Source organism: Gallinula chloropus (genome assembly GCF_964237585.1).
Source record: "Gallinula chloropus genome assembly, chromosome: 1".
NCBI classification, from domain to species: Eukaryota; Metazoa; Chordata; class Aves; order Gruiformes; family Rallidae; genus Gallinula; species Gallinula chloropus.
Window position 1 is genome coordinate 40,274,068 of NC_140085.1, and position 17,225 is coordinate 40,291,292.

The following is a 17,225-nucleotide window of genomic DNA, read 5'->3' on the forward strand; positions in this document are numbered from 1 at the left end:
GGCCCTGGACAGTGGGATTGAGTGTCCTGCTAGTGGAGGCTTATTTCCAACTACCATTTCTCCCAAGGTTTTTTTTCCTCACAGTCACATTCACAAGCCCAAGTGTGTGACCAGAAGGGTCAAGATGCCCCCAAAAAATACAGAGCTCAGGACTAAACTGTGTCTACCAGAGGTTTTAATTTTGCCCAGGGCAGAAGAGTCCATGAAAAATAAGGCAAGAAGGAAGCAAGCTGCAGGAATAGTCCTGTTAGCAGAAACTTCCTTTGTTATCCTGTTTTCCATAGTTAATGACTGCAGACTTGCAACTCACCAGGAGTGTCTATATGTCTATATTTCCTTCAGTATCAGAAGCATGGTGTAAATAATTATCCATATTGCAGGTCAGATTGCTGTACTGCACCTACAGACTTTGCAAACTCAAATAACAGGGAAGCGTAACACATGCTGCTGTACTTGTCACAAGAAGAAACTGTGTAGATGCCTCAGCTGAAAAGTTCAGTGCTATGTATGCAAGAGAAAATTTCTTTTGGTGCTTGGTAAAAATTAGTACTTGCTCAGACTATGTCTAGAATAAAGTGATCACATGTGAACTATCAGCACAATGCCTTATTCTCCCCCTCCCCAAATATATCCCACTTAAATCATGTTCTCATTACCCTAATTGATAGAATCACTTCAAAGAACAGTTTTGTAAAATAAGGCTAGTTCTTCTTGCAGTATGGTTATTGCTTCTTCATTTTAATTTAAATAACCAAAGCAGAGATTTTACAAAGTTTTTATACTATCACTTCATACATGTATCCCAAATGTAGAAATCTAAATTTAGAACTGTGCCCACAGTTCATTTTACATATCAAGTAAAATTTTGTTCAGTACTTGTGTCACTGAGGTACAAAACGTAAAAAGCATATACTTGTACCTTATAATTCCTTTCCTGTCTAATCATGGCAGACAAACAAAGCTATTTTAAATCTTTGAATTCCACAGTGAACTTCAAAATGTGCACGGAATTTAAATTTAACCAAATAGTGAGCAGATCAATAAGTGTATAATTACCCAGTCATTGCAAATACATTTTCTAAATAACAATATCTGATATACCAAGTGTTTCCAATTTCCAAGAAGGGGAAAACTGGGGTAATTCTTATATCTTCAATGTGTGTTTTAGTAAATTGTGCCTTTTGATCTAATTCAAAGGTATAGTAGAAAAACAAATAATCTTGTGGGTCAATACCAGTCCTGTACTCAGAAGATTGGGGTTCGTTTGGCTTTCTTTTGCAAATGATGCTTGAAGAATGTTGAGCAACATAAGCTGTGATATCCTTTCTTTTTTTTTAGTAAGGATGCGTTTACACCATCAACTATCAAAATGGTTGTAGTGTATTGGTTTTAGAGTCTAGAACAAGAAGATCCCATTCACAGCTAAATGCTTTATGTCCTTTTGTAATTGCAATAAGAAACACTTATATTTGAAAACAGATGGTCCTCAGTAATAACTAATACCCAAATGCTCCAGTTCCTCTTTTTCATAATCTAAAGAGAACAGCAGAAAAGTAAATGCTTCCCTTTTCAGGCTTGTTTTCCTTTGAACAAATTGTATCTCCTTCTATATTTATCTTTAACATGGTTCATAATTACATACTCCTCAACCAGAGACTTAATGTTCAGATATATTATATTACATATTATATATTATGCATGAAAGCTAGTTCATTTTTTATCTTCAAATAATGATCATCAACCTGGTTCATTATTCATCAGAGAAAAATGAACTCTGTTCATATTCCCAGTTACAGTACATTCCTGCCCTGATCATATACAGAGAAGTCTATTGTCTAGATAAATGTCTGATCAAATATGGCCAAGCAAAGAAATTTTCTGGAGAATTGGCCTTTTGCAGAAGAATTCTGTTCTTTCTGTTACCATCTCTTATTTGTATGGTTTTAGCTGTTCTTGGCTTTTCTGGTTACAAAACTAACATAACGGACACAGAGCAAAATTTTGTTGTGATACTGTCATCATCCAGCTTAAAGCTGGAAATCAAACATCACAGGAGTACTGTTCCACTAACCTCCATGATCTGAAACTCAAAGATACACTTCCATGACAGCTCTGTTAGCTATTTTACTATGACTGTTGCACTAGTAACACCAGCTCATACATTAATTTCTGATTCTGTCCAACTTATTTTGTTGGCATGCAAATGCACATACAAAATCATACAAATTCCTCCTCAATGAATAAAAAATGCCACAAAACCACAAGAAAAGTGAAAAATCAAGGCTGGATTAGAATGTGGGGCATTTTCTCTTAATTACAGATGGCAGCATCTATATTACCAGTATTTATATTGCATAAATTACATATGTGTATTATATGCTTTGTATTATATGTATTATATGCATCATCTTACATTTCACACATCATCTAAGTATCTAAATACACTACAGTAAGGTATTTACTGATTTCTCTTCTGATGGATTAATATGTACTATGAAGAGTTTCGTTTTGGTTGGAATTCCTTTCTATGGGGGTTGATTTCAAATATATTCACAACTGGTTTTTATAGCGTAAATGTGAATGCATAGTTAATTACCTCATAAACTACTGTATATACATAGTAAAGGTCATAGAAGGCCTTGGCTGAGGAAGAAAGAGGTGCTAAGGAAAGCAACTATATCTTTCAAGGGTTTATTTCACGTAACAGCCTTCAAGAAATCCTTTTCTTTTCCACAAGTTACCTTTATCTTGCAGCAAGAAGCTCGACTGTGCCTGGTTAACAGAGTAAGCTGCCACTGTTGTTGCCTCTGAGGTCACAAGTATTTTATTCTGCGTGTTTTAATGCCATGGACAGAAATGCAAAAAGTTTAGCCTCAGAACCTGTACATTACAGACCCCAAGGAGCTTAATGTAGCTTTCTCTATCATCTGTCATCTACTGAGGACTAAGGACTTCAGGCCCTGCTCTGCTGTATATAGACGGCAACATGAGACACACAGCAGGGTTAAGCTCTGAGATGAAGACCATGTTTGTAAGTTATTTACATACAAACAACTGTGTATTTTACAATAATATTTCTATGTATGTCTGTTTACCTTTCTCAAAGAGAAAACCAAACAGGAAAAAAGGAATTTTTCCTTCATTTCATAGTAATTAAAAAATTTACTCCAGCTGCATGAAGCTTGAGTCTCCTGGCTCCCTTCAGGCAGAGAGGCCTGCCCACAAAACGAAGCAGCATTGTTAGATATTGTGCTGTTAGAGCATTAGAGACAGAGTGAGCTATTTGGGCATTTTGTACAGCTTCTGAGTGCTGCAGCTATATAAAAGTGTAGCAAGGTTTTTCTCCTTCTATACTATGAAGACCTTTTCTGCAGCATGAGGTAAATTACAAACACCCATACCCAATCTATCTGAGGTACCTAGAGCATGCAAGAGAGCTGTACACTGCCCATTTCAGCCTCCAACTACTAGATTGCATGAAAAACTGAAAACAAACCTTCATCTGGCATCTGTATGACATGCAAGACAGTAGTGGCAGTGACAGCAAAAGACACCTTCAGCTGCTGCAAACAGGACTGAGTAGTTCTCAGTTTGTGCTTTTCATTGTTAGTTTTCTGCAACCGAAAGACACGATTTCCTAGCACCTTTATACTACTGAAGAAAGACAAAGAAAGTATTTGCTCACCAGTTTCATTTTTGAGGAGTCTATTATTTCCTCAAGAGCTACCGACTGGTCTTTCTCCTTCATTTTTCTTTTTTGTTACACTTGGAAACTATACCAGGCAGTGCTAGAGAGAAGTTTATATACTTCAGTGAACTTTGATTCTTCCTTGGACTTTAAGACTAATCTAGTGTAGAATGTGATTGACAAAGCATTTTCATTGATGTTATGCAGGCTTTTCAGGTTACCCAACCTAAGCAAATGAGGTTGTTAATGTTTACTCTGGCCCTTTCTCTAAAATGGTTTTGAACTTCAGCAGATTTTATGAAGTTATAAAGGTTGCCAAATGACATCGGTATTCACTAAATAAAAAATACTCTCGATTATGCAGCAGGGGGCTGCCTAGATCAGCAATACTGTGTACACCTCTAATGGAAACCTGGTTTTACTTCATGATTGAATAATCACAGCAATTATTGAATACAATACTTTGGAGGATACTGAATTTCCTCTTTCAGTATGATTGCTGGGAATGGGATTGACATCAGTTTTCATAATCCATCCAGATGGTAACCATCACTATTTGACAAATAATTAATACAAACACATATTATTAATGCCATGATGAGAAAGTGTGACCTCAAAGACCTTGTAATAGCACTGAGATTTCGCAGACCGACTGCACTATGCTTTTATCAATAAATAGTGTCTCCATAAAATCAAATACAGAGTTAACAGATTTAATCAGAACTTTATACCAACTGTAGTTAACAGGATCATAAAAGTTAAAGAAGGAAAACATCTATCCTGTCCTGATTTAACCTATAGTCCATGCCTGTACAACACAAGATATTTTTTTGAGTGCCAAAGGAGCTGACCAAATACCTGAGAGGCACAGGGACACTGAGAATTTTCTCCATAAACTGTTTTCCTGTAAGAGTGACTGGAAGTAGACCGTAGCTCCCAATCTTAATGAAATAGTGTGCTGTGTACGTGTGAAATGAAGTCATGCAAACAAAGCAGTGAAGCCTGCCAGGAACCCTCAAGAGGTTACCTATTTCAAGGCAAAGACTTTGCATGGCAGTCTCTGTGCTGCTGCCATTCCCCACAGCTGGCTGGCCCACCGGCTCAGCCCTGACATCTACCAGCTAGCAAAAACCCTGCCTTTCAACATGTCCAGGTGCTTTTGCTTCCCATCGATGCTAGTGATTCATCTATCTCCCAGTCATCACACCCAGACAGTTACAGAGGCCTTTTAATGATTTCACTAGAGACCCCTTCATCTTACAGCCAGCCACTTGAGTCCTTGGAGAGGAAGAAAAGCAGATGTGAAAGCTGAGAAGAATCTGTCTACACTTTCCCTTGTTGAAGTGCTGGGCAACATGGAGCTCCTTAGCATGCAGAGTAAAAGAGTGGCTGTCTTGGTTTCATAGTTGTGTGGAGATGGCCCAGAAAATGAAGAAACTGTAAGAGGTAACTAATTCTCTCTTTCCACCCTTATTCAAAAAAAGAACTAACAGACAATCCATACCTGTGCTCTTCTGTTTCTTCCTACACCACCCAATGTGGAGATGACTAGCAATGTGGGATCTACTGCCCCACAGCTGTTGCTTCTAATCATAGCAAATAATAACAGATTATTATCCAATGTAATGTTAAAATGTTATGCAATTATTTTCTGATTATCTAATAATTAAACCAAGTTTCAATTGAAGTGCAGTTCTATTTCATTAAATTGAAAAAAAAATATTTTTTTAATTCTTCTTTTCCCAGAATATTAATACTACATAAATCATGTCAGATTCAGAGGAGGACTGACAAAATTAGGTTAGATTCACAGATAGACACAGTTCCTAACAACAGATTCATTGTTTGTGACAGCTTTAAATCTCTGAGGTGATGTGAACTTCAAAGCACCAATGCCACCATAACGATTTCAGTATGTAGTTAAAGCTAGAGCCATTGGAGGAATCAATGCCATTTCAAATCTTTAGTTACTTCTTTCCTTCAAAGGTAAGAACAATTTTGAAAATATTTTGCAGATTTAAAAAAAAACAAAAAACAACACTTGCTTTAAGAGCTATTTGTTCCAGCTTTGTCTAGGATTATCAAGTCTATTTTATTCCCTGAGTGACAATAATTCTTCAGATCACACTTATGGTGAATTTATTTATATACATAAGCTAATAAGATTTGTGCTTCTGATTGGTTAGAAGCCATTGATTTCAGGAAAACTTTCTGCTGTCAAGCTCATTCAGGGGAATAATTAAAGAAAAGATTTCTTAAATATTATGAATGAATCAACATATAAAATTTTTTCTTGGCTCTATTTACTATTGGACATGGTAAAAAAAGTCAATTAACAGGTTTTCTGTTGAGAAACTTTCAATTTTTTCCCAAGGAATCCAAAAGGAACTGATCCATTTTGTTTAGTCATTCAATACCTACTACTCCAGCAACAGTGAGCCCACCTGATTCTGCTGATCACCAGTTAGGCCACTGCAGGCAATTTTTTGAAGTCTAGTTTTATGGTAGTCTTCTGCCCGAAGCACTACCCTGCAGTACTCCTTCTCTCTCACCACCAGCCATCTAATTGCTACAGAGCCTCTCTTCCTGGGTTTCTTCAAGAGCACTTTTGAAATCTCTTGTTGTCTTTGACAGCAGAACTAAAGACAACTTAGAATCCCTGGAAATGTTCAGAAAATTAAATTATTTTCCAGCCTGTCCTGCCCAGCATGGTGCAAGGAAAGCCTGTGCCCTTGCAGAATATTAATATCCTCTCATTTTATTCTCATTCCAAAGCAGTCAATCTTCTAATGCTTTTGATGTAAGTTTTAGTGGACTGCATGTCAAGTAAAGGACATTATCCCTCGAGCTGTACAATGATCTGAGCTCTAGCAGTTCTTTCTGAATGAACATACTGGTAAAATGCCAAGTATTTTCATAGAAATCACTGTTGAACTTGCTAAATTACTCAGTTTTTCTTGTGAGTCCTAGAGCTCTATACATATATACTAGCAAAATAAAACAATATTTAGTAACAAGTAGAGGTTCATTAGGTCACACACTGTCAAATCCCACCCTAAAAACCATAGAGATCCTAAGGTATAACTCTGCGCTTTTCTGGCCCTCTTCACTGTGACATGCTCTCCAAATCTCCCTTGATACAGCATGTTTCTTACACTTCCCTTTTTCAAATATTAAAAGGAATGTAGACAACAGTTTTTTTAGAACTTGGCCCAAGCATCTAATGATGGTGTCATATATGCTTCATGTTAACAGACCTGCACATACACATTTCCTACGTTTTGAGGTTTTGGAAGTTAATAAACTTTAAATTCTCTACAGAATGTTGAACAGACTATAAGGATATTGAATAAGAATGGAAGCCTGATAAAAATGAAAAATTGTTTACTTTTCAAATGTCTGTCACTACATCACTACATTGTTTATCTCATACTCAAAAATTCTTTGTTTCATTTTTCAAATCGTTCCTGTAAGGTTATGAAGATACCTGTTTCTTCTACTGCAATACTCAGAGAAGAAATGGATTTCTTACAATATAGATAAATATGTTTTAGTCTGTTAGTAAAGAGTTTTGTGAGACAGGGAAACCTGGTTTTAAATTGGTGTCATCTTCAAGCGTTCTTTATTAAATCCTACCTTGTCTTTGGTAAACAAACATTTTCATCAAGTGATAGTTTATAAGAACAGTTATGCTTTTATTTCCGCTATGTTTTCGGGACAAAGTTATGAGTTTACAAATACTCTCAGAAGAATCAAGTCCTCTTGCATGAAGGGGGGACCTAGTCCTACATTTTTAACTTCTAAAAGATAATTATAAAAAGTAAGTTTCTACCATTACAGTACTATTAAGAGCAGCAGAAATGGATCCAGAGAATTCCTGACTTTTGAGCAGTTTAAGTTGTCACCCAAAACCACAGAGTTTTATAAAATTATGAATCTGGGCCCAAACAGAATAAAAGCCAGAGAACCCACACTTCAGAAGCTGTAATAATTTTAATGAGAGATGGAGGGATGTTCTTGTTTTCACTTCTCTGATTCTACTAATGCATGACTGTAATTCATTAATTCAGGGTCAGACAATGAGCCTCTGAGCAATTATTCACATGAGTGGTCTCATAGAATTCAATGTCCTCATTTAATGTGCCATTAAAGTGGTACATGGGTGCATCTAACTAAAGCAAATATTAATTCACTGCAACACACAAGAGGTAACACTGCAAAGTCTCTAAGCTCAGCCACTACCTATTGACAAAAATGAGAAAAGAAAATGGCTTCTTGAATTTGGCTTGTTGAAGAAAATATTTTGCTGAAAACCCTCAAGATTTATAGCACAGTCAGGTTACCATGAGACTCCTACTTTTTCAGAATTTTCAGAATTTTAGAGATACTACTTTGCATAGTTTGGAAAAATTCAAGACAATGCCAAGATGCAGCCCTGACAATATTTAAGCACTACACAGCAGAAGCATAAGGAGGAAGCCAACACTGAATCAACCAGGCACACAGGCAGCTCACTCTCCCTTGTGATCTAACTCTATGCCCATGGCAGCCACCATAACCAGGCATCTTGTGCAGGAGTGCGTAAGTAATACGAATCTCTAAGTACAGCACCACCCCAGTTCCTCTTCTCAGGGGCATTAGATGTTCTCTCATTCCTGATCATGTCTCCTAGACCAACACACTTGCAATATTCACATTTTTAACTCAGATATATGAAATGTCATTACATTTATTCAAATGATGAAAAGACGTATCTAAAGATCATATTTTGTACCTACTTCTCTGTCTTTATCATAATCGTTTGTGACTAAAATTTTGCAGGCCTGTTTAGGATGCCGCCTGGAAGATACCATAAAACCCTGAGTAACCAGTTACATGTCTGAAACCACCTCCATCTGCCCATTTCTTTTGTATATTTTGGAGTACACATTGCCAAAAGAGAAGACAGAAGTGGCAGAGACACCACTTGATTGCCCCCACGCTGGCACAGTTCACATGCCTGGTTGAAGGCTTCATTTTGCCACAATGCTGCACAGAGAAATTTAGGAATTCATGTTATTCCTTGGCCTGTCTAGCAGCCTGGAAATTTCCTCAGCACAAACAAAAATCTAAATACCATTACCTGACTCACCGGCATTGCAGGCATCTCAAATCTTTGCAGCTAAGTTACCAGCTAGGCCCAGAAGTCACTACATAGTTCCTTACTTATCAAGAATAGTGTATTCAATACATTTTAGAGAGAGATGTCCTTCATGGCTGAAGATAAAGGCTAATGAGGCTGGAATTAGCATAGATTAACATCATCCAGTTTTAAAAGGTGTTGAGGGAGTGTGAGTCTAATCCAAAACCCAGAATTCATGCCTCTCATCACCAACCCACGGCACCACACCTGAAAGGATCCTCCCCTGCCTCATGTTAATTTGAGTCAAAATATTAATTCACTCCCTAAGGAACATTTCTTTGCCCTGTTCCATACTGAGATATGTATAAATCAGACTGACTGTATTACTCCTGTAGCTGGCATGCAAACACCAGATATCAATGAAACTATTAATTGCCATTGGACTGTGTAGTGGGCAACACAGACGCAAAGAGGTATTATCTCCTAATGCATTTTTGTAGCCAGTGATGTTCTGTAGTCAGAAAAATATGGTGGGTAATTAGGAGAAAGCACCTGACTCTGTATTCTGAAATTAACTTTGTAGACTGTCAAAGCCTGTGGAAATACTTCTGCCTTCACCGGAGTGAGGGTCATTTTCCTCTATCAGTACCCTTTTTAAGGCCCTGAGGACAAAGTCTGTGGAAAAAGTTCCCAAGATAAATCAGGGTTCAGAGAACAAAGAACGTCCCTTCTATAAAGATTGTTGTATTACAATTATTGATAGGTTTTATTATTAAATAATAATAATAATAATAATAATAATAATAATAATAATTCATTGATGTTTCAAAAAAATGGACCATCCTTCCTCTTCATAACTGTAATATATATATCAGTGTAGGTAGCTGTTTTTAATCCTCTGACATTACTTTACAAAAAGACATTGCAAAAGTATACGAGTTTGTTATAATTATTCCTGTAAAGCATTTAATCTGAAACGTGACATTTTCTCATCTTTGTTCCTGAAATCATTCACCTAAGTGCAACTTACCTATATGAAAGTCAAGAAATAAAGCCCCACCCTTGCTTCAGCATAAGACACTAGGGAAACTACTGTACTTTATAAACTATCACATGGAGAAGCTTTGACTTTTTTAGATGAGGTAGAAGAATATTTAAACAAGGTTTTAAAAGGCCTTCTAGTATCTAGAGACTCCTCATATCCATATCCTGCATGGGTATTAGTACCTCCAATGGGTTATGCACTGAATCTGGTGCTGGACTAGAACTGCAAAAGCTATTCAGACCACTTAAAACATCTGTGTCCCATCATATTGGAACCTTTCCTTGTAATATTTCTTGACAAAAAGACAAGCAACTGAAGAGAAAGAGGAATAATCCACTGGTACTACTGAAGTGTGACATGTGCTTGAACCACTCAATGAAATCCACTATTATAAACAGTAAGATGAAATTCCACAAAATACTTACAGTTCTTTGCATTAGTAGGGGTGTTTCAGAACAACCTATCCCTTCATCGTTAAAACTTGACTCCATATTGATTATGTCTTCAATAACCTCTTCCATCTGATAAAATATTTTAAGACCAATCATTAAAAATAAGAATGAAAACAATGTCATTCTGAAAAGACAACAAGACTGAATTTCAGAAGTTTATATCTTCAAACAATTCAAGCACTTTTACACAATATTAATATTTTTTACTTCTTGTGTAAACAGTTTTTGTGGTTTTGCTAGTTACTTCTTCCCTCCCAAACCCTAGCTCATTCCCCTTTTTTAACCCCTTATTGCAACACCAAGATCAGATGACAGGACTGTAACTGTGATCTGTCACCTTCATCAAATGTGTCATATCCACAGTGTATTGTTGCATTGGTGCAGGAAGGCTGAAAGGAACCTGTGGTTCTGCAAGAGCATGAGTCACTCAAGATCTGGTTTTATACACTGCTCTCAAGATTCAGCCAGCAGGCAGAGGTTTATGTTGGTTTTGCCAGTGCACTGGATACTCCTCCAGACTTCTGATCCCACTTTTGTTCTAATGTGAATCAAAAATGACTGAAGCAGATGGAATAGCTGATTAATTACATGGTATGAAACAGTGAATATTTTGCAGCCATACAGATGTATATAGATTTGGGCAAGGTACATCATGACCTTTCAGCAATAATTTTGGTCTGGTTTAGTTCAGAAAATAACTTTGGGAAAGATCCCATGACGAACTTACTTCAGTTAACTCTACCATCTCCAGGAGCAGTTAACTCATGCTCTGAGGCTTTTCAAGCAGCTCTTGGGAGCTGTCTGATAAGCTGTAGCTGAAGGAAATGTAGAGGGCCCTACCCAAGGAAAGGAAGTATCATGCAGGCCAGGCATTGAAAGTATTTCAACTCTGGCTTTTAGGCCACATAGCCAAGCACAGCTCACACATGCACTCTTCTTCTTCTCAAAAATTCACACATGTGCTGTCCTAGGAGTTGTGCCCAGACTTGTCCATGAAAGTACTGTGAGGTCCAAAAGGATGCCAGGCAACGCCAGCAATTAAACAGTATGAATGACTCCAGTTCACCGCACTAACTTCGGTTATGTACTAATCTAACTATAGCCTACACTGAACCACAGGGCACATCTGCCTTAGGAAATCACACTCTACCAGTCATCTCCCTGAGGCTCTGGGATGGGATAATTCCAATCACTTGAATAATACCTGCAAGGATTTTGGCCAAGGCCAACTATCACTCTTCCAGTTTTCCCCAGAAACAGTTCAGGACAGTGATTTACAAGCCACTGCACTGCTGTCCAGGACAGAATGTGGTACAAGGGCAGGTACAGGTCAAATACCCAAAGTGCCTGAAAACAGTTCCAGTGTGCTGCACTTGGCAGCACAGAGGTGACCACAAAGGCCTCCACAAAGGCTATGTAAAATAATCTTTGCAGACTGGTGGCTCCATCAATCCACAAACTGGACATAAAATGTCAATTGTCAATGAGGGAATGGAGGAGCCCCAAATGAACTCTCCAGGAAGTGTCAGATTTAATTTTTTAAGTTCCCCCGTGCTTAGCTGCATAACATTCAAATGCTCAAACAGGTCACAGTGTATAAGATTCTTCTTCTGTTCTTTTAAAGCCCAAGATATCATATAGCATCTCCATTTCTCATTTCTGTAGGAAATCTCCTTTTACCTAATAAGCAGTCCCTTTTGAAATCTATTGAAGTATTAAAGGCCATAATGATCTACATCTCACACTGGCTGAGAATCTGACATTGTATAATACCTGTACCTCTATTAAAATCGATGGTGGCACTAAAGTTAGCATATCTATGCCAATTTACCCAAGATAACCCATATATAAATATATCAGCTAACTGAAAAATGAATGAGTGATTCTTTCAGTTACATCTTTAAGGTAATCAGTGCTTAACTTTGTTATGCAGCTAGGATAATGCTTTTAGACAGAAATAACTCTCCGAAAAAAATTTTGCATTGCAAAGTACGTATTCAGAAAACGTACAGCGATATATGATGCATAGATAAAAAGATGCAACAGTACATTTTAACTGGCAGTAATTTAGAAGTCTGATCATGCAATAAGCTATTCAGAGGCATTCAAGGTAATCACCCACATAATCTAAAAGGATTCGGGAAGGCCTCATGAAAGTAAAGTCATCTCTTGCCTGCTACCAACACAAGGTGGGTCATATAACGCTTTTGTAGAAGTATGCAAAGCTCATTTCCCCACTCCTTTCATCAGCCCTGCCTACCGCATTTTCGTGTTCGCCTCCAAGGGCCAGCAGCTTGGTAACAGGGCTTTCTGGTGTGCCAATATCGCTGACGGGAGGCATGTGTCCGTTTCTTAAAATGGAGGTCACTCCCGTAGGCTGGATCGCATGGGAGTGGGACAGGGAGAGCGTCTGGCTGGAGAGCTTGGTGTCGAGAGTCAGGTACTGCTTCACCTGGTGCCTCTGGCTTTGCTGGATGTGGTATCTAGACTGATTTTCCAAGTGTGTTTGTACCTGGGAAGGAATGGAAATAATTACTAAAGTTTCAACATACTGGTACCAGTATTTGCCTATATATTCACTTTAAAAGCTTCAAAACAATGGATTCGGCTTTAGTAACACTGGGATAGGATTATTATTAGCATTAATCTTTTTTTTCTTCATTTTTTGCATCCTTACACGTTTCTTATTTGTGTACTGTTTTTCCCTAACCCAGATGAATAAACCTTCTGAACAATTACCAAAGAAATCTAGAATTCAAAAAGGTAAACGCAATCCTGAGGAAAGACCAGAAGAATGCTGCACAATTTTTCTTCTCATTTAAGAGCGATCTCTGTTGAAATCACTGATCATCAAATCTACAAGTATATCTATACTCTAAAATTAATATCACGGTGAGTTTACACTTTTTTACTTGAGAGCGTAAATAAATGTATAAAGAAAAACATAAACCCACCCACCAATTTCAAGTAATATGAACAGCATCAGACACTCAGACCTAAATCCGCATTTGGCTCACCTTGCAATAAGTACAGTCGGTTAAATGAGGCATTGCTGCTCTTTTGCAAAGTAGAAAAACCCAAACAAAGCAATAAAGAGTCCAAGCTATAGTCCTGGGTGACTGTTTAATATCCTCGGACCGCGCAGTCTTCTTAAAGCACCTCTTGAGGACAGATCACTTTTGGAGTTGGTAGGACTTTATAAACCGAGTGGTCATGCCAAAATGCCTAATTGCGTAAGACTTTGGGCCATCCTTTGATTACAGAGATTGACGGTTGCTACTTCAAACAGCTCCCTTTTCAGATCAATGTCACATTCCTGCAATTTAACTACCAGAGGAGCACTGCATACACAAACCTTACTGTCATTTCAGCCCTGTGGCTTTCTCCTCTTCCTATGGCATGACTGGTCACAAATTTCTTGTAATAAATTTTTCTCAAGTGGCCTCTGTGTAAGCATGATTAATATTTGTTAAATAATAGCAAGACTTGCTTTGCAGCCCTTTTTTCTCAAAGAAAAAAAAAATCAGTCATTTAAACAAACTTCTTTTTAATTCCCCTAACATACATAAGCAGAGATAAATAGTCCATAAAAGGGGCTTGCATTTAAATTAGCTATATTTTTGTACAATATTGCAGTACCTACTTTATTTTTAATCATATTGTGGTGGTATGTCTAGAATTATTTTAATCATGCTTCTTTAAACTAATTTTCTAGTCATATAAAAAAGATTAAGCCATGCAGTAATGAATATAATATTAATTATTTTGATGTAAGCCTTAAAGCTATTAAATAATATTGCATTAAAATATTGATATAAAATCTTAAACACACTGTTTAGGTTTTCCCCCGTTTTATGTTAGGAAGGCGGGCATCCCATGTAAGATTTTAAAAACTACATGTGTATTTGGGATTTGCTTAAATCATTGTATTACTTGTCTTAACTGAGATCTTTGTGCCAGTTTTAGAAACCGTACTTTTAATTTATGCTCTGGTTTATCACATGTAAAGACTTGTAAAACCATTCCAAATTATTCTGATTATTATGCATCTATTTAGTCCTTCATCTTGAGTAAGAATTAAGATTATATTGAACATTAGACAGTCAAGCAGTTTCTTAAATTAGAGGCCAATGCAAAATCTACTGCATGCCAGTTTAAGAAGAGTATCGATCTTGGGTGACATGCAATGTGCTCAGGGCCACTATATGGCCAGTGCGCAGATTTGCTGCACACCCTTGTTTGCTGCTGTTCTTTCAGGAGCATCCACAGACACTTTGTGCTTGTGCTGACTCAAGGGTCATAGAAATATATCCCCACAAAGTCACCACTACCCAGACCCTTGCACTGCCTAAACAGATGAAGATCTCTCTCCAGCATCGCTGAGCACTGCAATCAACAGCTTTGAAGGTGCAGCTTGTTATCATGGCACAGACGTAAGTGAGCTCAATAAATAGGCTACAAATACATCTACTGCATTTCAGCTACTTTTTTTCTCTTAAATTAAGCTGATGAGTGTTCTGTAACAAGCAATAAATGCTGTCCAAGAAATTCTACAGGCCTACCTGAAACATGAAATTCAGAATATGAAATATATTCAAATTAAATGGGAAACATAAGAAATTTGCAGTGCATTAAGTCCATACTACCTTGGTTTAAAGTTTGCTTTTGATAAGGAATTTCAATAAGGAAGTGGATTCTGCCACAGGAAGACTGCTGAAAAGCCAATGGAGTGCTTTTTGCTTTCTCTGGACTTCAGATTCCTAGCAGCAGAGTGAAACCTCTGTGCAGCCCGATTTGCTTGTAAACCACTGCAGGGCCATCCCACTGGGGATGCTAACTGCTAACTGCTGACTAAGTCAAAAATTTAGTTTATCAGGAGAGTTTATTTTGGTTTATATTCTTTCAGGGCTTATATCCTGTCAGTACTGCTCTGAACTTCCACAAACAGGAAAAGAATTTAAAGCTTTTGAGATGGGATCTGTTGCTATGGTTTTGCAAACTTCTCCATCCCCTTTACTGTGCCAGATGCAGTCATTACAAACCAGAACCATTGATGTTAAAAAGGGATATATGCCCTGATTTTCAGTAAGTACCCGAAGTTGCAAACCACAATCATCTTTACATATCTAAGTAAGTCTTGGAAGTCAATGCTAGTAACAAGAAGTAAAGTGCTTTTGAGCATCAAGCCACTGTATAAAGTCAAAGGACCATTGGACTCTTTATTTTTATAATTGTGTTGTTAGTGGATAATAAAGGCGGGGGGGGAGGGAAGTCATGCTAATCCAATAGAATACAAAGACTGCCAAATCAAGTACTCAAAAATACAAGAAGTTAAAATTACCCATTTATCATGTGTGAAATAAGAGCAGAAACTCAAAACTTAATAACTTTATGAAACCTAATAGTCATGTATCAAATGCCAACTACGATTGGTTTACTTTTCAATAGGATGCTGGATTATTTTTATTATTTTATATCACTACTATTAAACTCATTTTAGGTTAAATAAACTCTTTTAAATAACTATTGTTTCAATTACAAACATTAAACATTGACTTGATTTTGAGATTCTTTTTAGTGGTGTAAAAAGAGTGGCTAAGCACTGGCACAGGTTGCCCGGAGAGGTTGTGGAATCTCCATCCTTGGATATTTACAAAACTTGACTGGACAAGGCCATGAGCACCTGAGAAAGCAAAAGACATCTAGAAATAGCCAGGGAAATTTGAATTGGTAGTCTAAATATTGGAATTCTGGGTAATCCCTATTAAGCCCGGGGAAAAAAATGGCATCTGATTAGGGGTTGAGTGAATAAATTCAAACAGCAAAATAACTGGAAGATCACTCCTACACATAAGTAATTCGACAAGTTCAACAGCACAGAGGAACATGCACTTAGCTGCTCAGGGACCTTGACCATGTGCGTATCTTAGATCCTCTAGATAAGGTCCTTCCACAGAAAACTGAAAAAAAACCCCAAGATTTTTCACAGTAGAAGCATCCTTATTTTTCCCAGAAATCTCAGTGTGGCACCCTCCTGCAGTGTTGGGAGACTAGTTTTCCAGTTCCTCATTTTTGAAAGAGTTTCACAATCTGTGAGAACATTTTTTCAAGGAATATGTGAATTTTAAGGTGAAAGTATCTGAATCTCTCCAGTCTGGGAGTTCTTCCAGCAATAAAATCATTAAAGCTTCTTTGGATCAAGGAAGTGGTGGTGACACACCCTTTACTATCACTACAGTTTGAATATGGAGTTACATTCTTTTTTTATTTCTGTTCTCTCTGGGTCAATGAATATTTAATCTTTTGTTTAAAGCAGGAAAGTTTTAAAGGAAGATCCTGAGATGGTTTTCAAGGTAAAGCGTAAAAGCTGGTGACTTTGTGAAATCTGGGTTCTTGTCTCTGACACAGATTAAACAGTGTGATTCGATAGAGCCTATCTTCTATGTCTCCTCAGACCATTTTGTATTAAATGTTTCTCTGCTTGTCTCTTTTTTGGTGAAATAGATGACCTTGCTTATTGACGCACCTGTTTTCTGAGAATCCCTATCAGAAATAGGCACCCAGTGACCACCTGAAGGTCCAGAACCTGACTCAGGCAAGCCTCAGACATAACCCAGGACTTTGAGTTGTCCTACTGGCACATCTGCTCTTGCTCCTGGTACAGTCATTGACCTGATCCCTCCTGCCAAGTGCTCCTGAAGTTAATTAGCCAGGCTCTTTTGGCTACTGTGTGTGCGAGGTGTATCAAGGTGATGAATTTGTGCAGATGAAGTTCATGTTTTCCTCCTAGACATTCTCTTGTAGCAGCTGCGACCATATACTTTAAATGCTAATAATTTCAGTTTATTTGATGAGCGAACAGCAGCATAAAGTTCAACAGTAGATGACAGATTATTAGCTCCCTCCTCGGCACTGTTT

At 37.5% G+C, this 17,225-nt stretch overlaps 1 protein-coding gene across 1 annotated transcript in view; it reads right to left on the reverse strand.

Annotated features, from left to right (window-relative positions):
* The window catches only part of TFEC (transcription factor EC), a gene marked incomplete at both ends in the record, with an annotated part of 72,702 nt that overhangs the window by 24,241 nt on the left and 31,236 nt on the right, over positions 1–17,225 (reverse strand). Inside the window, 2 exon segments of the mRNA XM_084279373.1 lie at positions 10,281–10,376; positions 12,568–12,819. Of these exon segments, the coding sequence (XP_084135499.1) occupies positions 10,281–10,376; positions 12,568–12,819 (348 nt within the window).